The following is a 26,865-nucleotide window of genomic DNA, read 5'->3' on the forward strand; positions in this document are numbered from 1 at the left end:
ACTGTAATTACATGTTACATAATCTGCATTGTCTTTTTACTCTATGTTCTTAGATTTTGTTGGCCACCCCAGCATACTCCATTTCTGCCTGGATCATTCAAACGACGGTGTCTGCGGCAGATATAGGCAGGCTCTTTAAAGCTGTTTAAAAGCAGACCTTGGGACTTTATTGGTTTCCTTACTTACTTCCCTTCAACCCCTTTTGCTTTCTCACTAGGACTGTGGACGGCACCAGGTGAAGCTGTCAGTTAGGGGTTGAAAGTTTGGGGTCCACCACCTTTTCTGAACTGTCTGGCGTTTAGCAGCTTGATGCCGGGCTTACGAGTCCCTCAGCGGACTGAGGGCTCAAAGGGGATCTGCTCTTCTCACACTTAACTCTCCATTTTATTTAGAAGCTAAATGGAAAGCAAACACATTTAAAATGACTTTGCTCATTTTGCATTCTCCCTAGTTACCCAGGATAAGGGAAAATGAGCACTCTTCATTGTCCACCCTCAGTCCAGCACGGCCTCACATGTCCTTACTGACACGTGACCCTATGACCCGACTCACTCACCATTCATAGCTCACTGCTGTGCCTTGTAGTGCTTTTGGGGTAACCAGTAGAAAAGGTTAAAAAATACATTTAGATTAAAAGAGGGTGAAATAAATTTATAAAATTATAGTAAAATTGAAGTATTTTTAGGTTCATAATATTTGAAAATCACATACCCTTATCTTTTTACACTTTAGCAGAAATTTTTAAAATTTCAAGGGTATAGCAAATGAAATTGTAACTTTTTATGAAGAAAAGCATAGATGAGGGTGGAGAACATGCTTGTGATCTGTTCATTTAGTTTAGGGGACTTGAAACTCTCCCAATACTGAAGACAAACCCTGTTAAGAAAAAGAAGCATTTAATGTAACGTTATATAGTATTTTCATACGTAATTCTTGAAATCAGTTTTTGCCTCTGCAAAATACCTTTAAGAGGATATCATTTAATAAATGGGATTGTTAAGGTAACTAACTACAGTCACATTGCTAAATTCAACAACAGATACACAAAATCCAGAATATACTGTCTGGTCTTAAATGATATGTTTAGATTCTGAGATTTAACAGGAGGGTTACAAATCATTCAGATAAAAGTTCATCCTTAACAAGAATACTTAGGAAAGGGACTCTGTTCCAATATTTAGCATCTTCCCTTATCAGAAAGTTATTTCTGTTTCACAGGTTGCTCAAGAAGTACTAATCATTTAGACCCTTGACATTTAATACATTTGGGGGGTGACCCCTAGAGGGAGTTGGAGAGAAACAGTTTATTCATCTCTTTCTGTCCTTAATCTCTGCCACCAAACTCTGTACCTTCATCCCAAAACCTAGTCACAAGCTTTGAAACCTATCAAAACTCAAGCTTAATACCCCATCTCTTGCAGGTTTCTTACATTTTAAGAAGCTGGGCATATTAAATTAGGGAAATACTTACTGCAGAATTCTTGTAAGTAAAGGGGAGGTGTGGAGTACATGTGAGGGGAGTGAGGGGAATAATCAAGTCTTCTGCCCCTTTTAGTTCACTGGATGACTTTAGGCTGGACAAATGATGTTCTCGAACAGTTTAACTTGAGGTTAAGATCATTTTTTTTTTTGTTAATGTTCTCGTATGTGTCCCATTTGCAATTGATTGATTATTTGCCCTTATCAGTAAGCTTTGTCAGTTTGGTGTACTGAAGGCCAGGCCTCATTTCTGTCTCTTCAGTACTCCTGTTCCCCGAAGAGAAGCCACTTTGGCTTGTGTGATGTGGGCAAGTACCTCCCAGAGAGAGAGGTAAATAAATTAACAAGGACTATATTTAGATGTGCGGCGGATTAAGGACTGGTGTCGGATTATATTTTCATTCTGTTTACTAAGGTGGTTCTGAAAATTCTTAAATCATGGAAATAGTGATATGTCCTTTACTAGTTTGTTCAAAGATTTTACATCATTTTTGTGCAGTTGAATTCCAGAAGAAAAACTGTTCTCTTTTAACTGTCATCAACCTTTGTTGGCTATCAGCTTTTGACAGTGACCCTTCTGTTCAAGTTTAGTCCTGTCTCTTTGTTTCTTGAGGGAGTAGAACCTGTCATTTTTTCCCCATCTTTCATTTTTTGACTTGTATCCTTTGTAAGAGAAGGCTCTCTGTTCCTGATTCTGAGTGATAAGTGACATTTTCATCTAATAAATATGGGGTTGGGAGGATCCTGGTGAAATTCTAGGAGGATATATTCTGTTAATGGACTTTTTCTCCCCAAATAACCCCCAAATAGACTATTTCCTAGTGAATGATTATCTTCATCCTTTTTGTCACAAGTGTTCCTTTGATTTCTAGCACAAGTTACAGCAGTATGCAAATGATTCTCAGATAAAATGATGTTGACAGTATTTCCTTAACAATTTGTGTAAAACCTATGCGTAATTTTCATTATTCTAACTTTTGACTTTTTCTCTCCATAAATAAAAATAATGCCTGATGTTTAGTTAAAGTAGATCCACTTTTGCTTGATTTTGTTAGTCTTGTTCCATCCTATATCTTTTTAACACATTGTTTAGACTTGCCAACAACTCTTTACTGAGAATCTCTTTTCTTTCTTAGGCTGATAAATAATTGCCAGAGAGGGTGGGGGAACATTAAGAGAAAGAATTTGAATACTTTGTTCAATGTTGTTGATGCTTAAAGGACTTCTGCTTCTTCTGATGTGCTGGGCTCTGTCTGTACCATACGATTTTTGAGTTAAGATGAGGTTGTATGGTGGGACTTAAAAGTACTGGGGCAAACATTTGATTTTTGTGTCGTTTCCACAAGCTTGAGAAAGATCAACAGAAAAAAACTGTAGAAATGCAGGTGCATTCCCTAGGATACTCGGGGTGCTGAGGGTCAGGACTCCTTGGGCCCTCCAGGGGCCTGAAGGAACTCTCTGATCCTATGATGCCAAGAAAGCTAGGCAACAACAGGGGAAAAAAGGTCAAGATTATTACTTATTTTAGTTTCATGATTGTTCTGAGTCTCCCCACGAGTAGAAACCTGGATTTTTAAAGATCTGCATCAACTACAAATGGGCTGAGAGAAAAGGCAAAAAAAAGCCACAGAGGATGTAGTTCCCGCTGTAGTTAGGAATTACTCCCCTCTCTCGGGATAGACGACGTAGCAACTGGGGAGCTTCTGAAACACCAGAGAAACCAGCTAGAAGGAATGCTTGTTGTTCTAGGCTACGCTGGACAAACGAACCCTTGTTGCTATAGAGAGATGTGGATAAATATTTAATTTATCTGAATTCTATCAAAAATACTGTAATACCTGTGTTGGGTTCTCTCAGGAAAAAGATGAATGGCCGATCTGCTTTAAAAACAGGAATCCGAGACCTTTTCAGTAACAACAGAGCTGCAGGAACGATAAAGAATAGAATCGCACTGTATTTTCTATTCATTTGAGGAAAAGTCACTATTAAAACTGGACACGAAGTCACTTATATCCCTTGATTTTTGAAGAAATAAAAGCATCCTAGTGATACCTCATTGTTTAGTGTTATGATGGGGTGTAAATGGGAAAGTCAGAGAGAAAAGACACCGCCTAGCCAACCCTGTGTCCTATTTTCAAAATACTTCGTGGAATAAATTCCTTACCAAAGGTGATTTTCAGAACGACTCTATTCCTTGTTCGCGGGGTCATGGTACGGCTCCTGTCAAAATGGCTCTCTTCTCGCATCATTTTTCAAAAACTTTGTTAACATTCCTTTTTAAAACAATGCTCTACCACGTGTGGACTTGGGGTTTTAGTGGGAAGGTTTAGAAGTGTGGAGACTGACCGGGTAAATCTAACAAAGGCAGATGCGGGTGAGCAGTACTGCTGATGCCCTGGTACGGACATACCTGTAGCCGCAGCTGCCTTGGCGCCTTCCTCTGAAACCTCGATCTTGGCTTTGTGGATCGCTTCGGAAACATAAAAGCCATCTTGGCCTAGTCCCAGGAGACAAAAATGTGATGACTTATTTGCATTTCTGGTGCATTTAGTTTAAGGATTTGAGTACATTTGTAGAGAACGGACTTTTCTTAGTTACAGTCTCACATGCTGCTTACTGTACAGCCAGGAAGAGATTCGTCTGGGAAATTTTTAAGGTGCAGTATTTTATGCAACTGTCAAATCCTCAGATTTGGTAAATTATCTAAAACAGTCCCTCTCAAACTAATACTCAGAGCTGTGCCCCACTTTTTCAGTAGTTAATTTTCAAAAATATTTTCTAGTTGCTATTGAAATCTTTTTGCCAGTATTTCTAAAATGTCCATGGTGTAAGAATTGCCAGAGTATCTGTTAAGTGCAGATTCTGGAGCCCAGGAAATAGGCACATTCAGCAAGCTTCTGAGATGATCTCCCTTGAATGCCTTCTTGGGTGCATTTTAAGAGCCACTTTTAAATGACAGTCACAGGTTTTTACTATAGGCTTTAAAAGGCAGTGTATGAAAAATGTCTCATGCCTCATGATTGCATTGTTTATCGATAGTGTATCAGTTATGCAGTTACCTCGCCTCACAGGCTAGACTCTGCAAAGAAAACATGAGGTTAGAGCTATAATAGTGTGCCAACAATTTCAAAGATACTATAAACTTAGCAGATAGGAATCTGAGCGATAACGTTAGAGGAACTGACAGACTTTTGTAATTTGGCCATCGTTTTTAAATAACTCTTCAGAGTGAAACGGTACTTGATGACACGATAAAGAATGAAAGAATCTTTAGAATGAGAAGCAACTTTAGAAATCGTTCAATCCAACCCTTTCACTTTCGAGTGCGCTGTTAAGTCACGTGAGGTCACTTGACAAGAGGCAGTCGGGCACATGCAGGTTTTCTGACAGTGCAGAGCCTATTTCCACCCACCCTTCTACACCAACGCAACCACCTTTCAAAAGTGTGTCTGGTCACCTCTGGCACACCACTGGAAAGGGGGCTGTGGCACGAGTCTTAATCATTTTGATGTATGTATTGTATTTTAAGGGAGCTTTGTTTCATCTTAGGCTAACTTTTAACTTGTTTTGCATTTTTCATGTCCATACAAGGCGATGGCAAATGAATGTTGTGAGAGAATAAGACCAGCAGAGTACAGAATACGCAGCATTTCATCCAGCTTGTAAATAAGGCGCACACAGGAAATTGTGAGTTGGCTGTGTTCGCTGTAAGGAACAGTTACTTTCCAGCATCAGTGAAGGGGACCAGACAAGGGCCAGAGGAAGGGGAAATTCGACGGAAACGTTCACTTGGCATCACTTATCCTGAAACCAGTGCAGAAACTGATTTCTTTTTGCAGTTGGTCTTTTTCTGTAGGATCTTTTAGAAAAGAAACAAATTTCTCTGTAATTAATACTAGCCCGGCTCACTAGCTCATTGAGCAAACTGAAATGCACCACCGAAAGAAGGAAGAGTTTTGTGTCTAAGGGGTGGTGGCTTGATGGTCATGAGAAGGTTTTACTAATCTGTGACTTTATTACTATCTAGTATGGTATCTGAGCATTTTAAATACATGTTAATGAAATAAGCAGCTAAACTATAGTAAGTGGGTTTGTGTTAGAGTCCAGGCACCCTGGCACAATGTGGAAATGGGGCCAACTGGTTGTTAGGAATGAGTCTTTAGTTAGATGCACTTGGCTACTTCAATTTCTTGAAACTGCAACTGAAGTTTCATTTAAATAGCTCTTCTCCATCACCTTCCAGGCGTGGTCCAATAACGCACTTTCATGTTTGCACAGACACAGGCCAAGACCCACAGCCTGCTGTGCCCCGGCACCCACGGCTCTCATACATTTTATCTCTGGGAAGAGTTAACATTTCAGAAGGCTGGCATTTGTGATCAAAATAAGGATTCAGGAGTCCTCTGTGGGTTTGGGTTTTTCTTCTTGCTTGATCGTGTGTATTACAGATCCCTGTTTGCTCGCTTTTGTTAAGTAGCTCTGGAAATTTAAGCAACTAATGAAACTAAGCCTAGGGGAGGCCAGGCACAAAGGGATTCTCTTGGCTTTGGGCTCATCCTCTTCTGCAGTGCTGGCAGTTGTTTAGTGCCATTAAAGGGCCATATGAAGTTCCCAAGGTCGTTTATAGGTGCTATTCTGTCAAAAGTGTTCCGTGATTCATTAAAATGGGAACTGCAGGTTGAATAGTTTCGTGCTTTTGCTATGAATAGTGGACTTCCTAGACCTGGTAATTTGCTAACGTTCACAGTGAATCTCTACAGGAGGACTGTAATACATAGTGTTTAACCGTGAAACCACTCACACTATCTCCAGTTTCTAAATTGACCAGGTTGGCATTCTGGGGAACATACTTTGGGAAACTAGCTGCCTTTCCCACAATATAAACTCTTTTGCTCCTGTATTGCAATATCTAAAGCACATGAGTAAAATTCTTCCTACCCTCCATCCTGGCATACTCTCCACTCCTTCTTCCATAACACCTACACGTATTGACATCTCAACCTTCCTTTTTAGGTTGTTAGCTCCCAGAAGGCAGAAGCTGTATTATGCATTTAAAATACTTAATAATGCTTGCTAAACATACGTGTTCAGTAAATGCTGGATGAATGGATACTAGACACTCCTCACACTGTACATTTGTTACATTTCCCCATAAAAACAGCTGCCTTCGTGTTCTTTAATCTGCTTTCACTTGTAAGGAACTGCTGGATGGTGTCTGTGGGGTCACAGGGGACAGCACAGACGGGTCTTTGGCAAGTTTCATCCAAACGACTGTTTCAGTGCCCCTCTCCTTCGTTGTTAGAGACCATCATCCTTTGTATGTGGTTGGCCATTACTCAAAAGGTTTAAGAGTCTTCATAACATGACATAGTGTAAACATAAGGTCTGCAAAATGTAAATCCCTATCCCCACATTTCATCCTCGGCTTCTCATAAAGCAGGATAAACATGATGATTTGCTGCGTCTTTTGTCTTCCCAGTTATTATTACTACTGGCAACATTAGTGGCTTTTAAAAAGTTATTACCAGAATGTGTTTCTAGTTTATCTTTCTCGTCTTCTTATCACTTAGTTGTAAAAGATGGAGAGCGTGTGTCACATAGCAAGCACCCAGCCCAGCATAGACAGAGTCCTGAAAAGAACCTGAAATGGCCTCTGAAAGTAGGTGGTTAGTTCCTTTCTCCATCCTTCTTCTCCAGCCCATTCCTCACGCCTGTCTTTCTCCCCACCCCCAACCCAGCTTTGTTGAGATATAATTGACATATATAATATTGTGTACATTTAAGGTGTGCAATGTGATTTCATGTCTGTACATGTCTCAAAATTATTACTACAATAAGATTAGTTAACACGTCTATCACCTTGCATAGTTAAAGTTTTTTTGTGTGTGTTTTAAGATCTACGCTCTTGGCAACTTTCAAATATACAACACAGTATTGGTAACTATAGCCACCATGCCATACGTTCCATCCCAGAACTTATCTTACACCTGGTAGTTTGTACCGATTAACTACTTTCACCCATTCTCCCCACTCCTGGCACTCACCATTGTACACTTGTTTCTGTGAGTTTGTTTTTTTCAGATTACACATGTATGTAAGATCATACAGTATTTGTCTTTCTCTCTCTGACTTTCTTAGTATAGTGCACTCAATTTTTCTATAATGTTGCAAATGGCAGGATTTTCTTTTTTTATGACTGAATAATACTTTATTGTGTATGTATGTATGTCCTGCAACTTCTTTATCCATTCACTTGTTGGTAGACACTGCTTTTTACCATGTCTTTGCTATTGTAAATAATACTACCATGAACATGAAGGTGCAGAAATCTCTGTGACATAGTGATTTCATTTTCTTCAGATTTATGACCAGATGTGAAATTGCCAGATCAGATGGTAGTTCTATTTTAATTTTCTGAGGAGCAACCATACTCTTTTTCACAGTGGCTGGACCAATTTACATTCCTACCAACAGTGCACAAGGGGTCCCTTTACTCCACATCCTCTCCAACACTCGTTATTTCTTTTTGGTAATAGCCATTCTAGTACGTGTAAGGTGGTATCTCATTGTTTTGATGTGCATTTCCCTGATAATTAGTGATGTTGAGAACATTTTCATGTACCTGTTGGCCATTTGAGTATCTTTTTGGAAAAAATGTCTATTCAGATCCTGTGCCCATTTTTTAATTGGATGATGATGATGGTTTGCTTTTGAGTTGTGTGAGTTACTTATATATTTTGGACATTAACCCCTTAACAGATATGTAGTTTGCAAATATTTTCTCCCATTCTGGAAGTTGCCTTTTCATTTTCTCAGTTATTTCTTTTGCTGTGAAGTTTTTTTTCAGTTTGATGTAGTTTCACTTGTTGATTTTTGCTTTGTTTGTACCTTTGGTGTAATATCCAAAAAATCATTGCCAAGACAACTTTCAAGAAGTCTTCCACCATGTTTTTCTCTAGGAGTTTTATGGTTTCAGATTGTTAAGTCTTTAATTCATTTTGAGTTAATTTTTGTGAGTTGTGTAAGATAGGGGTCCAGTTTCATTCTTTTGCATGTGAATATCCTGTTTTCCCCACACCATTTATTGAAGAGACTATCTTTTCCCCACTGAGTGTTCTTGGCTTCCCTGTCAAATACTAGTTGACTGTAAATGCATGGATTTATTTCTGGGGCCTCAGTTCTGGCCCATTTGTTTAGGTATCTGTTTGTATGCCAGTACCATATTATTTCAGTTACTACTGCTTTGTAATATAGCTTGAAATCAGGAAGTGTGATGCTTTCATCTTTGTTCTTTCTCAGGATTGCTTTGGCTATTCTGGGTCTTCTGTGGTTCCATACAAATTTTAGGATTGTTTTTTCTATTTCTGTGAAAAGTGCCATTGGAATTTTGATATGGATTGCACTGAATCTGAGGATTGGTTTGGGTTGTATAGACATTTTAACAATTTAATTCTTCCAATCCATGGACACAGGATATCTCCATTTATTTGGATCTTCCGTTTTTTTCATCAAGGTGTTGTAGTTTTTAGTGTAGAGATCTTTCACTCTCATGGTTAAATTTATTCCTAAGTACTTTACTGGTTTTGATACACTTGTAAATGGGATTGTTTTATTTCTTTTTCAGATAATTCCTTGTTAATGTATAAAAACACAACCTGTATTTGTATGTTGATTTTGTATGCAACAACTATACTGAATTTATTGATTAGTCCTAATTACATGTCACCATTACAATATTAGCGAATCTGACTTTGATGGTATATTTACCATCACCACTGATTTTTACCCAGTCATACGTTTTCACAGTGTTAATTAGCATTCTTCTCTTTCAGCTTGAAGAACTTCCTTTAGCATATCTTATAAGGTAGGTCTATTGGTGATGAACTCCCGCAGCTTTTGTCTGCTTGCAAGAGTCTGTCTCGTCTTCATTTGTGAAGGACAGCTTTGCCAGTATAGTATTCTTAGCTATTTTTTTTTTCTTTCAATATTTTGAATATATCTCACTCCCTCCTGGTCTGCAAGGTTGTTGATTTCTATCCACTGATTATCTTTTGGGGGTTCCCTTGTATGGAACTTATTTCTTCTCTCTTGAGGCTTTCAAAATTCTTTGACTTCTGACAATTTAATTATAATGTGTTTCAGTGTAGCCCTTTTTGGGTTCAACTATTTGGGGTTCTTTGTACCTCATCAATCTGGATGCCCATCTCTCTCTCCAAGTTTGGGGAGTTTTCAGCCAATATTGCTTTAAATAGACTTTCTATCCCTTTGTCTTTCTTTGCTCCTTTGAGGACTCCCATAATTTGTGTATTGTTTCTTTTGATGGATGTCCCCAACTCCCATAGGCTTTCTTCACTCTTTCATTCTTTTTTCTTTTTGCTCCTCTGGCTAGATAATTTTAAAATGACTTATCTTCTTGTTCATTGATTTTTTCCTGCTTGGTCAAGTCTGCTGTTGAAGCGTTCTATTAATCTTCAGTGCAGTCATTGTATTCTTCAGTTTTAGGATTTCTGGTTTGGTTTGGTTTGCTTTGCTTTGGTTTTTTGATGGTTTCTATTTCTTTGCTGAACTCTTATATGTGCATTGTTTTCCTAATTTTGTTTAGTTGTCTGTATGTTCTTATAGATTACTGAACTTCTTTAAAAGGATTATTCAGAATTCTTTGTCAGACAGTTCATAGCTGTCCATTTCTTTAGGGCAGTTGTTGGAGCTTTATTTGTTTCCTTTGGTGGTGTCATGTTTTCCTGATTTTTCGTGATCCTCAGTCCTTGCATTGGTATCTATGCATTTAAGTAAGCAGTCTCCTCTTCCAGACTTCACAGGTTTGCTTTGGCAGGGGAAGAGCTTCACCAGGCAGCTGGTAGTGTTCGTGGGCAGGTGGGGCTTTCTATTAGGGTCTCTATTTGGGCATGGTCACTGCATATGCCCTGAGGCTGTGGGGATTGCTGCTGGCTGGGTTCTTCGGTTGGGAAGAACTGCTGGCTGGACTGTGCATTCAAGTGAGGCCACTGAATGAGCTCCCTGTTCAAGTGGGGCTTCTGGCTGTGTCTCATGGTCAGGTTGGGCTGCTAGCTCTGTAACCACCTCTGGTTGAGTGAGTTTGCAGGCTGTGTTCGGCAGGATGGTGCTGCTGATTGGCTACCATGATTGGGCAGCTATGGGCTGGGCTTTGCAATCAGTCCTGGTCAGGTGGGATCTCAGGCTGTGTTTCCTGACTAGACGGTGCCATTGGCTGGTCAGGACCACAGGCTGGGTTCTATGGCTTGGTGGTACCATGGGTTGGGCTGCAAGGCTGCTCAAAGTCACTGTTCAGGTTCTCTGGTTATGTGGTGCCAGGGGCTATGCTCAGCAGTTGGGCAGGGCTGTTGGCTTGGGTCTTTGCCGAAGAAGGGCTGTAGGATAGGCTTCTTGGCTGTCTGGTTTTCTGGCCAGGCTTCCCGGATAAGCGGGACTTGAGGCTCTGCTTGGCAGTGGGGTGGGGCTGTGAACTTGCTTTCCCTCCTGGGTGGGGTGGGAGTATGGTCCACTCACTGGGGACCCAAATCGTAGAACTGCCAACTGAGCCCTCTGGGCAGATAGGGCCACTGGGGTGGCTCCACAGATGGGCATTGCTGCTGGCTGGGGTCTCTGCTCAGGTGCCACTGCAATATGGTCCCCCATGGTTAGGGAGCTGATTGCTGTAAGCTTTGCCCCGCTTCTCCATCTCTAGCTGGTCCTCAGTGGTCCCCATGGGGTGAGACCTGGTAGGCCTGCCAGGATGTGTCCTGCAACACTGAATGAGCTGGACATCCACCGTGGCTCTTGTCTCCCACTGGAGGAACCGCAGACCCGGGGCACTCTCAGTGCAGTGCTGCGTCAGCCCGGAGGAGGGGTGATGTGCTCAGAGTGTAGCCACTCCTCTTCCTTTCTGTTGTGCTGCTTCTCAGTGTCTGTGTTTCAGAGTGTGCTTCAGCCTCACCCTGGTGAGGGGATTTCTACAATGGTGACTTGTCAATGGATATTTGCCAGCTGGTCTTCTTGGGAACGGGACTGAAGGCAGGAAAGCCCTATGCTGCAGCCTTGATGACCTGTTGTAGCTCTGCCCAGCCATCTGGTGTGGCGCAAGTTCACTCTGTACACAGCCAAGCAACTATGGCTGCTTTGCTCATTCACTCATCCTAACAGGGAGCTTGTACGTTTTCCTGAGCAGAGACTGGAAACTACTCACAGAAATCAAGAATAAGATCGTTGCTTCAAAGTTTCAAGTTGTGCACAAGGAATATTTCTTGGATTAGGAAGCACGAGTTTGTATCAAAGCCTGTTGATCCTAGAGGAAGTGAGGCTGCTCAAGAAGTGTATGTCTAGCTGGTGTCTCTAGTGTAAGTGAAACTGGAATCATTCTCAAAAGGTTCGTAACATGTAGTGTCAAGGTTGTCTAAGGAGAAAAATCATACCCTGTGCTCAATTGGGCCTTGAAAGGATATTGAGCAAGTTCTTCATGCAGCCAAAAAAAAAAAAAAAGATTTGATACTATGAAAGATGAGATGAGTGACTTTTAAACAGGGAATAAGAACCTGAATAAAATGATTCTGGGCTTTGGAACCAAATGGACAGAAAAGCCCAAATGTTCCCTGTAGTTACTGAGTTTCCATCAATAGTACAAAACTGCCTGGTAACCCCTTGTTAACTGTAGGAAGGGAGACCAGCATGTTCTGATCTCTTCCTCTCTGACAAGCTCTCTGCTGATGCTTTGCTAAATGATAAAGAATTTCATTTCCACAAGTAAGATGTGAGGTGGGTGGTGGCTACTCCATTTGAGGAATGATAAAACTGTTGGTTAGAAAGATTCAGTGGCCATGTCTTCAGAATTAAGTCAACAGCCCACTTAGGCACAGAAGTGACTATTCTCTTGATTATGTTTAAAGGAGGGGACTGTAAAGCAATATTTTAGTTGGCAAACTCTATCTGTAAAAGGCTAGATATTAAATATTTTTGCCATTCAGGCCATATGGTGTCTGTTGCAATGTCTCAAGTCTGTGTGTATAGCAGGAAAGCAGCCCCGGATGATTTGTAAATGAAGGGGAGTGGCCAGGTTTCAGTACAACTTTATAAAAATAGGTGGTGGCCCATCATTTGGTGAACCCTGCATTAGAGGAGCAAAATTTTATGGGAGAAAAGCATAAGGTAGATGTGTTTTATCACTAGGAAACATGCATACAACCTTCCTACTTGGTAAATGGTAACTGCTTGATAATTATTTAACAAGACAGATTCATGAGCCTATATTTCTGCTGATCTGAGCAAATATAAGTAGACTTTGACTGCATTATAAAACAAGAGGTTAGGTATTTTAAAAGGTTCTTTTTAAAAGAGGTTGCTTGTTAGGTCTTGTCAAGGGAGCTCTGGGCCTCAGAAGTCTACCAGTCAGGGAGCTGCATGATGCGGGTTGCGCTCAGTCCTGTTTGAGGACATAGGATTGATCGCATTTTAGGATGTACTTCTAAGACGTCAGGCAGAGAGGTTTAAGAACTATGAAGGGACATCAGTGAGTCACAGAGTAGTGTGGCTGTAGTTACTTGAAAGTAGTGGTGTGGAAGAAAAGGTCAGAATGGCCCCGCAGTTCTGAGCTAGCATGATCAATAACAGGAACGCACAACTGAGCCCCAGAGTCACAAACAGACACCGTGATTGGATTCTGCACGTTATTAAAGATAGACACAAGCAAGTTCTTCATCCCTCGCTCTTTCCTTGCCTCTCACTCTTTCACTCTTTCTAGTCTTCCTCTTTTCCCTGCAGCGTCAGATTATGCCTGTGTCACCAGGGAACATTCCTGGTTGAGTCATTCAACCAAGTCAACAATATTTATTGACTATAAATGTGCGCCAGGCATCCTTGGGGGCACTCTGCCCAAACTTGACTATGGCCTTGCTTATCTCTTTGCATGTTTAGGCAATGAGTTCAGAGCTGGCAGACTATAAACAATCTAGAATAGATCCTTCCTCCTGCGCATTATTTAATAAGTAACTCTGCCATGCAGTCTAACTGGTCACATCGAAAGCCCGAGCCAAGACTTGTGGACCAAACTCGCATTTTTTCCCCTGTGATTGCTTAAGCAAGAAGAATCCGAGCAAACCTTTAGAAAACTTATCTGTGCTGTATGGTTCTAGCCTTCAAAAGCTCACCAGGCACTGAAAAGCATCAAGGCCAATGAGAATGCCTGCTCCAGGGTCATCTTTGTACAGATAACTGACTACTACCCAGAGCAGAAACAAACCGGAGCCCTTGGAGCTGGCAATAGCTTAGCCAATGGTCTCCAGAGAGGATTCGGGAACATAACGTCTGGCAGTTCACTCGCTTTTAACATTAGATGTCAGTTCTGTCAGGCCCCGGGTGAACACAGATTCTGGTGATTAGTAGTAGCGTATCTGCTGTAAGCCAAGAAATTTAGTATAGACTCAGGGAGGGAGAACATTTTAAGGCAAGGTTACCGATGGATGAGCGATTTGAAGAAAGGAAGTTGGATGGATGAGGGAGAGTTTCAAGGTTAGCTCATGAGAAGAGGACAGAGGAGGGATCAGGAGGGAGGGAGGGCGAGGAGGGAGGAAACAGACAGTGTGCAGCCGGCCTGACAGTGGGAGGTCAGAATGCAGGGCTCTGCTGCCCCCATGTCTTGGTCTTGCCCTGGGTCATGCGGGCAGAGGCGGGGTAAGTTATATCGTGTCCTGTGGTCACTGACTTCACTCTGAAGGTGGTAACTGAAAACGGTGCTTAGACGTCTCATGAAATACCTCCTCCTCCACAAAGTCCAACCCAAATTTGACTATTATCAGAAGCAACATCTTCTTACATAAAGCAAAACACTTCCTCTATTCTTTTAAACAACATGAACTCTGGCTGTTTACCATGGAAGGCTCCGTAGATGAGACCCCCCTCGATCAGTGTATGATAAAACTGCCCCAAACCCAATGCCAATAAGTTTGGAAGAAGACCTTTTGTTACCTGAAATTCCTTTCAAGTTGGCCTTGAGTGGATCAAAAAGATCGGTGATGCCCCAAGAATATAAAATATGTCTTAAGTTGAAATGATTTTGGATCCTAAACCTAAAAAACAAAAACAAACCATCAACTTTTATTTAAATTTTGCACTCAAAAGACTTTCCTACACACTCCATGACATCCAAACCCCCTAATTTGAAAGTCTGGGATCTCCAGGCTCGTATCTGGATTTATCTGTCATTGCTCCTTCCAGAACCCCCAACCCCCCTGACTAACCTGCTCTCCCCCACCTCTGGACCTTTGCTTCTGCTGTTCCTGCCAGGTCTCCCTTGACTTTGAATGACTGTCCCTTCCTCAAAGCTCAGTTCAATTGTTCCTCCTCCTCTTCCCCAGCTGCTTTGTGACCTTTGCTTCTTAGAGCCCCATTAAACACTTTGTTCTACTCGTTTGATGTACACAACACTCTGCTTCCTATGACTGTTATTTATGATATTGTAAACTACTGGGGAAGAGAGGCTACCCTGGTCCCTATGTAATGAGCGCTTGCCATGGGCTAGGTGCGATGATAAGTGTTTTATGCAGATGATCTCATTTCATCTTCACGTAACTATGTTCTTATTATTCTCATTTTACAGACAAAACAACGGAGGCTTAAAGAGCTGAAAAAAAAGCCCAAGATGACATGGAACGTGGTGGAGCACGACGTGAAGGGAGGTGAACCGAGGGCAGAGCCAGAGCTCTGGGCGTCTACACTTCGCTACCTCGCATCCTGGGGGCATCTCACACAAAGCAGGTGCAGAAAAGAAGCTGTTGATTAATTGCCAATCAATAGAGTGTCTCATTTAATATGTTTATACCTGATATGACATATGTTTAGGCTTGCATGTGGGTCTTTGATGCAGAGCGGGGAAGGGATTCAAGTTAAGGCTTTGATTTTTTCCTCCTAAGTCCTGAGAGCAGGAAGAATCAGCAGAGCAATTGTGTCACGTGTCTTCAAGGGCAAGGCATTTAAAATTTTACTGTTGAAGGGGCCTTTTAACAGGACTGCTGACATTATTTTTCTTTGAAAATAAAAAAGTTCAAAATGGAATCTGGATGGCCTTTTCTAGAAACCAGACAGAACCTGCAGGAGAGCAAAAATACTGCACAAGACCTGTTGTTTAATAGCAAAGGTCTTCGTTGCCACTCAAGACAGTGTGACCAATATTTTCAACAGACGTATCTGATTTTCTCATAAATGTGTTTTGAATCTTTGTAAGTGTTTCCAAAAAGGCACTTGCTTTCTCTAAGAATGCTATTTCTCAAAAAAATTTTGGACCACCTTTTCTGAAATTTTCTTCAATCCTTAAAACACACTCTTTTGAGAATTCAGTGCTGAAACATAGTGGTTATGAACGTGACCTTGGGAATCCGGTGCCAGGTTTGGATGCTGGCTCAACCTCATGTTCGCTAGGGACTTGGGACGAGTTACTTGATTTCTCTCTGCCTCAGTCTCCTCATTTGTGAAACAAGCCTAATAGTAGTACTTTGTTCTTAACTTTGTGAAAATTAAATGAAACAATCCTTGTAAGGTGCTCAGAAAAATGCCCAGCGCAGCTCGCAGCTCGGGTACTTTATTGTTTCCACTGTGGCTTCATTGTTTCTCAGTGACGTTGAGAAAGCGCTAAGGCATGTTTGAAGCCAAAGCTAAGGTATGGTGATTACGGTAGGTAATAAATCAGGGTAATATCATTGTTAGCAATTAAAGACAACTGTAAAAGTGAGGTATGACTATGAAAGATGACAGTGATTGTTTTCTTGAATGGCTATGAAGGCCAGTCCAGAAGAAATGCTACAAAAATATCTTGAGTTAAAAAAAGACACCCTTTACCCAAACTGGACAGTGACATCGTAAGAAAACTACAGAGCAGTGTCCCTTAGGAATACAGATGTAAAAATCCTCAATAAAATACTAGCAAGTTGAATCCAGCAACATACAAATCCCCCAGTGAACAAGGGGGATTTATCCCAGGAATGCAAGGTGGGTCAACATGGGAAAATCAATCAATTTAAAACATTATATTAATAAAATAGAGGATAAAGGCCAAAGTGTTTTAGGATCATTCCTCAAGGCTTTGCAAGTTCTAAGGGCAGAATCAGCTCCAGCAGAGGGTTCTCAGTGGAGCTGGGCACTTCCTGGGGGGAGGGGGGTCTCTTCCTTACATCAGCTGCTCCCAATGAGGCCAACCATCTGTCTCCAACACCCAGAAAGACTGTAGCCAATTCCTGTACCCGGCTGCATTCTCTCTCCACTTTTAGCCTTGAAAGCTCTTCTTCCTTTGCTGAGCTTCTTTCAAATATAACAAATATAATGGTAGCTTCTGCTCCATGCCACAGAGATCTGTTGAAATAGCCAGTCTCTGGGCTTTGATTTGGGGTCCAAACGTTTGGTTTGGAGAGATAGGTTTTATCTGAGAGTTAAGTTCACCTTCTGCCCTGGCTATGCCAGATCCCACTTTAGACCTTGGCCCTTCACTCACTGGGTCTCTCTTTGTGTGTTTTGGTTTCAGTGCCTGGACTTATTTTTAACTCCTCCAGGGAGCACAGCCAAGGCCTCTGGCTCAGCGCCGCAGAGAGCCTGGTAAGTGGAGGAGGCCAAGGTGGCCAGTGGGAAGGAGCATGAAGAATCCACACACTGAAAGTGAGCCCATGTATGATTTCCTTGCTGAATGCTGGTCTACAAATTAATTATGAATTTACTGACTTCAGATGCACCGGAGGAGCTTATCTTTTAAAGAAGTTCACTGAAGAATCCTTTGGAAAGTGATGAGCTTTGCAAAGCAGCATCATTGTTTAACTTTTTGACCTATTGGAGATTTGCATCTGTACCTACTGGGTTTTCACAAAGAAAGGCTCTCCTCTATTTATAAAGAATGAAACTTTCAGCACAAGGACTTAAAGTCTTGAATTTTTGTGCCTTGATTTGCCTTCTGATCAGAATTATGTCTGTATTTGCTCAGCTGCGTAAGTGATTTTGCCTCTTGGGTTTTGACAAATGACGATGGTGTACTGTTAGGACGTGATCAAGTTTAGGGCACATTCCTCCAAGGTAACTGCACTGCCCTTCTTTCCCCACCCAGGGAGCTGCATGAGGCTGGAGTGGAGGCCTGGGGGCTCCAGTCTGCCCCAGTGAAGGCAGAGTATCTCCTCTCAAGAAAACCCCAGGAAATGAGCTCCTTTCAGTCTCTATCATGAGTGAGTCAGCAGTGACTCTGAAATGAACCCAAACTCTAGGGTAACTCCCCCTTGGCCTACCCTCTAGGGGGACGTTAGACAAGCGGGCCCAGTGGCTTGAGGACAGACCCTAGAGTCAGACCACCTGGGTTCTCTAGTCCAGGCCTGGCCAACTGGATCAGGCCACAGAGCGCCAGGTAAAGATGACGCAGCGGCTCACCTGGGCAGGAACACGTCCATCCTGGCTCTCTTCAGGCTGGCGGTCCAGACGTGGATGGTGCTGGCTGTGAGGTGAGGCTCAATGTGGCTCAGTGGGGTGTCTTTGTCATGTGGCAGCACCAGGAGCAGACTGGCCACATTTTCCAGGTAAGGCAGCTCCAGCACCCGCACCTGATGGCCCACAGGGTCCTGGACCTGGCCTGGGGAGTCAGTGGATGGGGGATTAGTTCTGTCCCAGGAGCTGGTGGAACCAAACACCAGACCCTTGGCAGGGCCAGTTCACAGTACTAGAAACAATACATTTTATTAACAGGGTGTCCCTCTCACTCTCAGGAAGCCAGGGTGGGGGTGCTGCTCACTCATGGACAGAGATGCGTGACATCAGGCAGGATGTGCAGGCAGACCCCTGGTATTTCAGGCCAGTGGCACTTTTGGGTGAAGATGCTCTACAGAAACTTCCGGTCTGGACTCCCAACCTTCCATTCTTTCTCAGCACCAGTGAAACGGCTGTTCATTTCATGGGGGTGTCTGCCAGGGGAGGGGGCTCGGTCCAAACCTCTCTGGTTTCAGACTATCTCAGTGTCAGACATGAAACTGGGTTTCTCTTCCCCTTGTGCTCCCTCACTGACCCCAGGGTCTCCCGCTCCCCTGTCATCCCTTACTCCGCACACCGCACAGCAGAGGAACCACGGAGAAACTCAGCCCCACCCTCCAAAAGCAGAGGCGGGTCTCCCCCCTCCTCCCACCCCGCCCGCCCACCCGGCTCCGGGGTTCCTCTGCGTTAGGCAGCCCGGCGGGGGAAGCGGCTCACCGTAGTTGACCTCGGCCATTTGGTACATCATGGGGACCTGGAGGACGAGGCCCTGGGCACAGGTGAAAGGCAGGAGCTGAGTGTCCGAGGAGAATCGGTGCCGCCAAGCGCTTTGGAAGGACATGGTGCTGACGAGCAGCAGCTGCGCAGGCGCCGCGCCGCCGCCGCCGCGCTCCCACGTGGAGGCGCCCGGGTCCTCTCCTGCGGGGCGAGAGCGCCGCGATGCTGAGGCCTGTGCGCGCACGCCAGCGGCCCCGCGGCGGCCCCGGAGCTGGGTTCGTAGCTTGCTACTTAGTGCTGTTCGTTGTGGAACTGTAGCGTTTGTAACGCGCCAGGGCTGGAGACCATGCTTTTATTTTTCTCTTAACAGGTTGGCATGCTCGGCTGGTTCCAACTAGTTCGGGCTGGTTCCGGCTGGGGCTATTTCCCAGGAAGCATGAGGCCTGCACTGCTCGTGCACGCCCCTGGGTGGCATTGGGTGCTGTGATGGGAGATGCCGAACGGTGTTACTCCCCAGGCACCCCACCACCACCACCCCCAACGCCCCAAACGCTGGGCCTCATCCCCGGAAGAGCCTTTGTTTCCACAACAGCATGCAGGGCTCTGTGTTTAAATTCAGCGCTTTTCCTGAGAGAGGCCCGGGCTGACCACCCCTCAAGGGGCGGTGTTGCCCCAGCTCTTTATTTATTTAATAAACCCATACTCTGTTTTAAATGCTTTAGCAAACCCTCCCCAGCTCCTCTCACCATTTCTATTATTGTTCCCAGTTTTGTAGGTGGGGCACCATGAACCCAGAGTGGTTGTCCAAGGTCACACTTCTGAGTGGCATAGGCTCAGTTGCCCAGGATGGAAACCTTGGATTTGAACCCAGGCGGCTGGCCCTGGTCTTCTGGGAGCACTAACTGTCCCTCTTTCCTAGAGGACAAGCCACCCCAGGGTTGAGAGCAGCTAACTGTGGCCTTGGGCATCTTGGCAGTAAAACAAGCTGCTACAGGGAACTAAACGTTTTTAAGTAAACTGAAAGACATTGTGAAACGGGGAATTGAAAGAGAGGAGGAAACCGCCTTATCAACGAGATCTTAATGTCCGCATTTTAACTCTGCACTCGGGTCCACACACATATTGTTCTCAATTCATAGTCTGTATTCCCTTTTCTGCCTTTTAAACATTAGGTCTTGAACGTTCTCCCTATTTCTGCATAATCTTTGTTCTTGTATGTCAAGGATGCTAGAGACAGACTGCTGGGTTAGAATCCTGGCTCTGTGGGTGCCAGGCAGGAGGCCCAACTCTCTGCCTTAGTTTCTCTATCTGTAAAATGGGGACAATAGTAGTGCCTACCTCTTAGGATTACTGTGAGGGGGCACTGAGCGTAATAAATGTGGAGCACTTAGAAGAGTACTAAATGAAAAAACTGAGCACTCAGTAAATGGTAATACTGTTCATCATCTTTGATAATAATTTCAACTGCAGGATATGCAGGTGCTGTAATTCATTGAATCATCCCTAATTGCTGGACAGGTTGTTTGTAAGTCTTCTTCCTATAACACTGGCCTAAACATATTATTATGTATAATTTTTTATACATAATATTATGTGTAATTTTTTCCCTTGAATTATGTCCTTACACTAAATTCCCAAGAAACCACTCTTTGGGCTCCTGCTGCATTTTGCTATCACAGGAAGTTCATTGTAGATGAGAGCAAAGTTCATTGGGAACTCACCTGGAAGGGCAGGTGCATGGGATAAAGCCTCCAGGGCTCCGCTGGAGATGGGAGGCTCTGAAGAGCATCCTTCTGTGTGTGTGTGTGTGTGTGTGTGTGTGTGCGCATGTGTGCACACATGTGTACGCAGGTATCAGTGGAGGCGGGGAAGAAGGGGACCAAAGGTGAGCCTTGCTTCACTCAAGGGTAGGGTCTCCTGAGAGGACAGACTTCTGCTGCAGTTGAGGGTGGCTCGAGTACCCATCTCATGGCTTCTGACAAGTAGTGGGTGGTACCTGGCTTTCCAGCCCTCCTTCTTTCTTAGTCTCATCAAAGTGGATGGTTCCCCTTTACCTGTGGGCTGCCTGGAGGCCCATCCGTTGGTCAGCATGGTGGTACCATTGGGCTCCCTGAGGTTGGCTGGCTCCAAGCTGCTGTTGGCCCACTGGGAGACCTGCTCCACGAAGCAGGGGGCCAGCGGCGTTCCCACTTGCACATAGAGCGTGCAGGCCAGCTCCAGCTTGGCGCCTGGGCCGGCGTTGGGCAGCGTGGCATAGACAGCGCGTAACTGCTCTCTCACCCTCGGGTCTGTGAAGAAGGTGTTGGATCAGTAGACAGTGGTGAGAGGAGAGAGGAGGTGGCCTCAGCTCTGCACGTGGCACAGAAATGGGACCCCAGCTACTCCACTCTTGCTTCCTGAGGATCACCCAGCATGAACAGTCAGTTTGGCAAAGTCATAGCTCAATTGCTCAGGAATTAGCCTGCACCCATAGATTAAAAGCTAAGGGGGAAGAAACCATGCTGGATTGGGAAGAAATCAGGCTGTGATTGAGTCAAAGAGAAAACCACTCCAACACCCCAGAGGTTGTTCTTCCTCAACGTCTTGAATCAGAGACGCAGAGCGGTGCAGAAGCAGAGAGAGCTGAGAGCCGGGAAAGCCATGGGGCTGCTGTGCAGGGGGCTTCGCGAACTCACAGCGCCAGTGGACTGATGGGGACCTTCGCAAGTAACAGTGACGGAGGGTGGCTGGGGTGTTGAATGATCAATGGAGCTTGTACAGGACCTCAAATTCATTCCCACAACTGCAGAACATAAGCTCCAGAGGCATCTGGATGTGGCTTCTTTTTAGAACTATGCTTTCAATGTGAGGAACACAGAGCAAAGGGAAGAACACCTCCCATGCCCCGGCGCCCATCCCTCTAAACCCGAGCCAACAGCCCCCATTGTTAATGTCAGCAAGACCCTGCAAGAATGTTGAGGAAATTATAGGCATTTGAGAGAGTCCACAGTTTCCACGATGGCAGCTGGACTCCTATTTGTTTACTGCTTACACAGGAGATGGCTTCCTTCTCTCCACAATCAATAGTGGATTTTTCTTTCATGCTATTGTTCACAACTGTGGCTTCTATTCTCCCCTGAGCATCTATCTGTAGCTGGAGTGAGGCCTCTCGCCCACTGGTGAGTCACTGTCTCAGTGTCCTCCGGACACATGCAGGCTGGGCTTTTCCAGGAGTCAGGACCCCTTCCCCTGCAGGGCCTCTGGAACATGCCCCTTCCCCTGTCCCCCTCGCCTCTCTTTCCTCTTAGGCACAACCCCGTGGCTGCCCACAAATCTGCCCTGTGAGACACAGGCCTTGCCCCCTCTTCCTGCACCGCCCTGTGCTCACTGCTTTGGTTCTCCCAGGGCACCAGGTGGAGTGAATCTGACTTGGCTTGAGGGTCCGTCCACTCCATGGCCCATCCTTCATGTCACAGAGGACAGGCCAGGAGGCAACAGCAGACCTCCGACCCCTGACTCGCCAGGCCAAAGTCCTTCTGGGGATGAAGGTGTCCAGAATACACCCCGACTGGGGCTCCCAACCCCCAGGCTGCAGAATGCAGGTGTGGGCAGATTTTACTCCACAAAAATGTCACTACCAAAGCCACTGCTTAGAATCTACAACTATAAAGAATGGACTCAAGATATGTATTTATATATAATGAATTACAGCCTAACTCAAGTGCTTGCCTTTTATTTTAAGAGCAAAGAAATGAATGAAAATAAATACTCATCAGATTTTCCTCCACTGAGGAAGATCACGAGTACTTATAGAATCATGTCCCTGGAGAATGTAGACTGTCTGCGGGGGTGAACTGAGACATTTCTGTGGTCGTTAGTTCATGTGACTTTAGGGGATGGTCACAGAGCTCTCCCCTGCCTTACCACGCTCTCCGGCCCAGGGAACCAGCCGCTCTCCTAGCCAGACACATTAAGAAACAGAGTAAATAGCTTGAGAAATCTTGTCTCCACCTGAGCCTGGTTTGTCCCTACCATTTGCACGTTGGAAGAACTTTTCTCGGTGCGGCTGGAGTGAATATACATGATCAGAATGAAAAATACTGAAGGTCGACGGTGTTCACAGACTCTGTGCTAAACGCTCTCCATGCATGATCACATTTAATCCTTTCAACAACCCTGTGAATTAAGTGCAATTATGGTCCCATTTATAGATGAGGGAGCTGGGGCTCAGACAAATTAATAAACTTGCTCAGTGTCACCTGGTTGTTGGGGATGGGGGTTCACCGCCTGTACCCATCCCCCCAGATGATGGACAGGTGGGCTGGGAGCACTCTGCTCCCCTGCTCTGGAGAGCCTCACGAAACCTCCTATTTTGCTGCATCGCCTGCTTTTCCTAGGTCTGGTTGGTCTTGTCTGTAATGGGGCAAAAGGGACTGATGTGAGCGGTGACAAACTGCTCTGCCCCGCAGCCCTGGAAACTGTGGTCTCAATTCCTCTCGCCATCTCTTCCTAGAAAGCTAACTTCCTTGCTGGAGGGGCTGGGTGGCTCTAACAGGAGGATGAGCGAGCAGGAAGGAAACCATAGGGGCTGCAGGAGATCAGGAACGTATGGGGAGGGTTTGACGGGAGGTCTCTGGGGTGGTGCAGAGGGGCAGGAGAGTGCTAGAAGAAATGGTATTTTCCTGAGTCCTGCTGCAGACCAGCCTTTTAACCCATTTGAGAGACCAGCGTGGAAAGTGCCTTCCTTTTCAATACATTGGCTGAACTGAACTTCTTGAGTGTGACGCTGAATCTGGAGGGGTGGGGGGTTCTGACTTTGTAAGATTAATGTGTATAAAATTCTCAATCTGCGAGAACCATCTCTATGATGCTGATTCAAGAGGGGTAAGTTTAGGATGGTGTCTGATGGGTTTGATTGGGCTGAGAGAGTAATGAGGATGAGTCTGGTGAAAAATAGGAAGCCAAGGTGCTTATGTTGCGATTTCTGCAACTGCTCAATGGCTAAGGCACTGAGGACAGAACATAGGATTTGGAGTCAGAAAATCTGGAACTTACTTCCTGGCTCCACCACTTGCCTATTGGGTGAACTGAGTCTTGCCAAATCGTTACCCTCTTGTCTTTTTTGTAAAATTGGGACTTTAGTGGAGGCCTAGTGATTGCATGTGGTTTCTATAAGGATTAGATGACTTGCTGACTGTATAGGTGAGTCCACTTGCACCATCAGTCAGAATTCTTCCCCAGGGGCCAGGCCACCTGCACCTCTGAGGTCTCTGTTCCCAGCATTGTTCTTGTGCTTAAGGGAAGGTTGTAAAGTGTTCCTTTTTTGGTGGGGGTAATTAGGTTTATTTATTTAAAAAAGTTTTTTTTAATATAGGTACTGGGGATTGAACCCAGGACACCTGACATGCTAAGCACACACCCTACCGCTGAGCATACCCTTCCCCCGCTGTAAAGTGTTCTTTATTGATTTATCTGAAAAAAACCAACGGAAATCCCTAGAACCGGAACATTGGGAAATCGTGTGTTTCACGTGGTGAAAACAAAGGTATTTGGGGAGATACCACTGATGCATGTTCTGAAACTCATACCGAGCTTGTAGGACCAGCAGGTGGGAACTCTGGCAGAGCTGCTGGTGGTCACGCGACGGCTAGACATCAGTGAGAAGACGATGCCGACACGTCCCACTGCAGCCCTGGCTAGCTCTCTCTGCTGATGGGCGGGAGCAGTGCCCCAGCCCCTGGAAGGTGGGTTGATGTTCCTGCTCTGTCCTGACTTGTAAGAGAAAGGCTGGGCCGGGGCAGGTGGTGACCATGGGCGGGTTGTTGTAAGCAGCACACACGTGATTCTGTGAGCGATTTGGGAGCAAACAAAATACAGGGGTATTCTATTAACTTGAACTCTGTAAGCAGCACATTCCTCTTTGTAATAATTAACCGTGGCTTCATGAAATATCGAAGCTGTTTATGAGTAAGAAAAAAAAAGGTGGGAGTATGTTCCACAGAGTTTGGCCATTAAGCATTCTGGACACTTGGTAATTCTTGAATGGGCTCCGTGGAAACCCTGTTAATTGTCGTGTTTGGTTAACCAGATACCACGACTGCATCTGACAACGGAGAATTGACTGTCATCAGTTCCCTTTCTCTGCAGGATGACTACACTCGCATTTCTTATTTTCCCCCTAATCCTGTTTTAAGGAGAATCTGTTTTAAGGCTGAAATGCCTGCTCCTCTTCCCTGTTTATTCTTCATGATCCAGCTCAGATGTCAGGTTTCCTTCCTTCCTGATCTGCCAGTGGAATAAATCTTTCCTCCCCTGTACTAACTTATTTCAAATAAGTACACTGAACTGCACTGTGTTGGAGTGTATTTCTGTGTGCATCGTTCCTATGAGACTGGGCTGCTTGTGTTCCAAGTTTTCCCTATATATCTGGCTGCTGAGTTCCTGGCGTTGCACCAGCCTGCACAGCAGGAGCTGGAAGTGCTTGATGGATGGCATCACACTGGATCTAACGTGCCTGAAGAGTAGCCCCATGGATACGTGCATTTCCATGATATTCTTGCTGAGAAAAATTCAGCTAGATAGCTTATGTTTGTCTTCGGTTATTTCCAGAAAGAAAACACATTTGTCTGTTGGCCAGCAGGATCGTGAGAATTGCTTTGGCAGGGGACAGGGTATGGATGGAGGGGGACAGAAAACACAGCTGGTGCCTTGCAGCCTGACGTCTTGAGTGCACATCTTTACTCGACAGCTGAGCATTCCAGCTCAAAGGACACTCTTGCTGTGTCTGTGTTGATATTAGTTCTTGTGCTTTCTCAAAAGTACTAATGTACACAGTTGTAACCCCCATCCTTTTTTACTGGCATCTTAGTCTAAGATAGAGAAGGAAAGTTATGTGTATGAGTGTGTTTGTATGGAGTTGGGAGGTTGGTACCCAGGCCAGGTCTTGAGCCAGAGGCCATGACCTTGGGCCAGGTGTGGCTGACCTAGCATTCATGAGACTCCTGCCACTGCTGGCAGAGCTGTTCCTTTTGGAGGGGTGGGCAGAGCTGTTCTGAGGCACATAATCCTAGAACTGTGTTGGGAGATATGGAACTGACTGGAAGTAAGTCACAGATTTATGAGAGCAGACTGGTCTTGAGTCCCAGCTCTGCCGCCTACTAGCTGTGTGACCTTGGGCAAGTTGCCTGTGCTCTCTGTGCCTAACTGGGCTCATCTGTAAAACAGGGATGATAGGATTGTGACCCACCTCAATATGGTTGTTGTGACAATGAATTACATTTGTAAAGTGCTTCGAGCACTTCCTGGCACCAGTAAACACTACAAAAGGGCTTGTAAAACGCAACTGAGAAATTGCCCTGAGCCCTGATGTTAGAAGGGAGCCTTAAAAATCGTCAAGAGTAACAATCCAGAGTCTGAATGCCCTGGGCTGCATTCTTGCTTGTGGTCTGCTTTCCCTGCCTGCCCCACCCCTCTTCTGAGGCAGCCAGAGCCGAGAGGAGAGGAGGCTGAGGGTGAGCGAGGCTGAGGGGAGCGGGGCAGTGGGCCAGCGCAGCGGGGTGGGGGGAGCGGCAGCCCTCTTACCTTGGACAGTGTACCCCAGGGCCTCAGCCAGCTGCCGGCCAGTGTTCCCCTGGGCTCCAAACTGCAGGATCTCCAGAGGGATGAGCACGCCGGCCGGGGAAACCACCAGGTTGGTTCGGTTGCAGCCCGCAGTCAAGCTGTGGTAGAGGCGAAGCGCAAGCCCGGTCTTCAGCAACATCAGGTCCTCACGGAGGTCGCCGGCTCCTCCAGAGGGGCAGGCGTGAAGGAGCAAGAGAGTGAGCAGCAGATGCCGCATGGTTCCTGCAGTTCAGTGGGGAAGAGATGTAAGTCAGGCGAGAGCCGGGCCGTCCTGCGGAGAACCTGCCTGGGGCTGGGTGTGCAGGCCCTGGGAACAGCCGAGGAGGTGATGGGCGGTCTTGTTTGTTACCCGCCGCTTCCTCCCCGCACCCGATGCTTCACTGTATCTTGTAATGTCTCCCTGAAAAATACTCACTGCAAAACCAAACTGTGAATTGGAAGGCCTGGATTTTAGGCCTGCCTCTGTCACTTACTGCATGTGTGACCTTGGGCCAGGCTCTGGTCAGACCTGAAGCAAACCATTATGTTGGAAAAGAAATGTAAGAAGTACATGTTACTCATTTCTCTTGGTAC

At 45.1% G+C, this 26,865-nt stretch overlaps 1 protein-coding gene and 1 long non-coding RNA gene across 2 annotated transcripts; one reads left to right on the forward strand and one right to left on the reverse strand.

The window, feature by feature from the left end:
• SERPINE3 (serpin family E member 3) lies at positions 1-26,509 on the reverse strand. Its single transcript, XM_072976197.1, has 8 exons — positions 26,254-26,509; positions 20,748-20,981; positions 18,694-18,894; positions 17,884-18,082; positions 14,455-14,555; positions 3,890-3,976; positions 3,318-3,401; positions 1-876 (listed from the first exon to the last, which is right to left on the reverse strand). The coding sequence occupies exons 1-8, from the start codon at positions 26,507-26,509 to the stop codon at positions 833-835; spliced, it is 1,206 nt and encodes a 401-aa protein (XP_072832298.1). The 3' UTR covers positions 1-832.
• On the forward strand, positions 5,100-17,383 carry LOC140701118 (uncharacterized). The gene is made up of 3 exons (XR_012079967.1): positions 5,100-5,166; positions 15,086-15,243; positions 17,000-17,383. It is a non-coding gene; the product is annotated as an uncharacterized lncRNA (long non-coding RNA).
• Positions 26,510-26,865: the final 356 nt, after the last annotated feature.

This window comes from Vicugna pacos, chromosome 14 (genome assembly GCF_048564905.1).
Source record: "Vicugna pacos chromosome 14, VicPac4, whole genome shotgun sequence".
NCBI lineage: Eukaryota > Metazoa > Chordata > Mammalia > Artiodactyla > Camelidae > Vicugna > Vicugna pacos.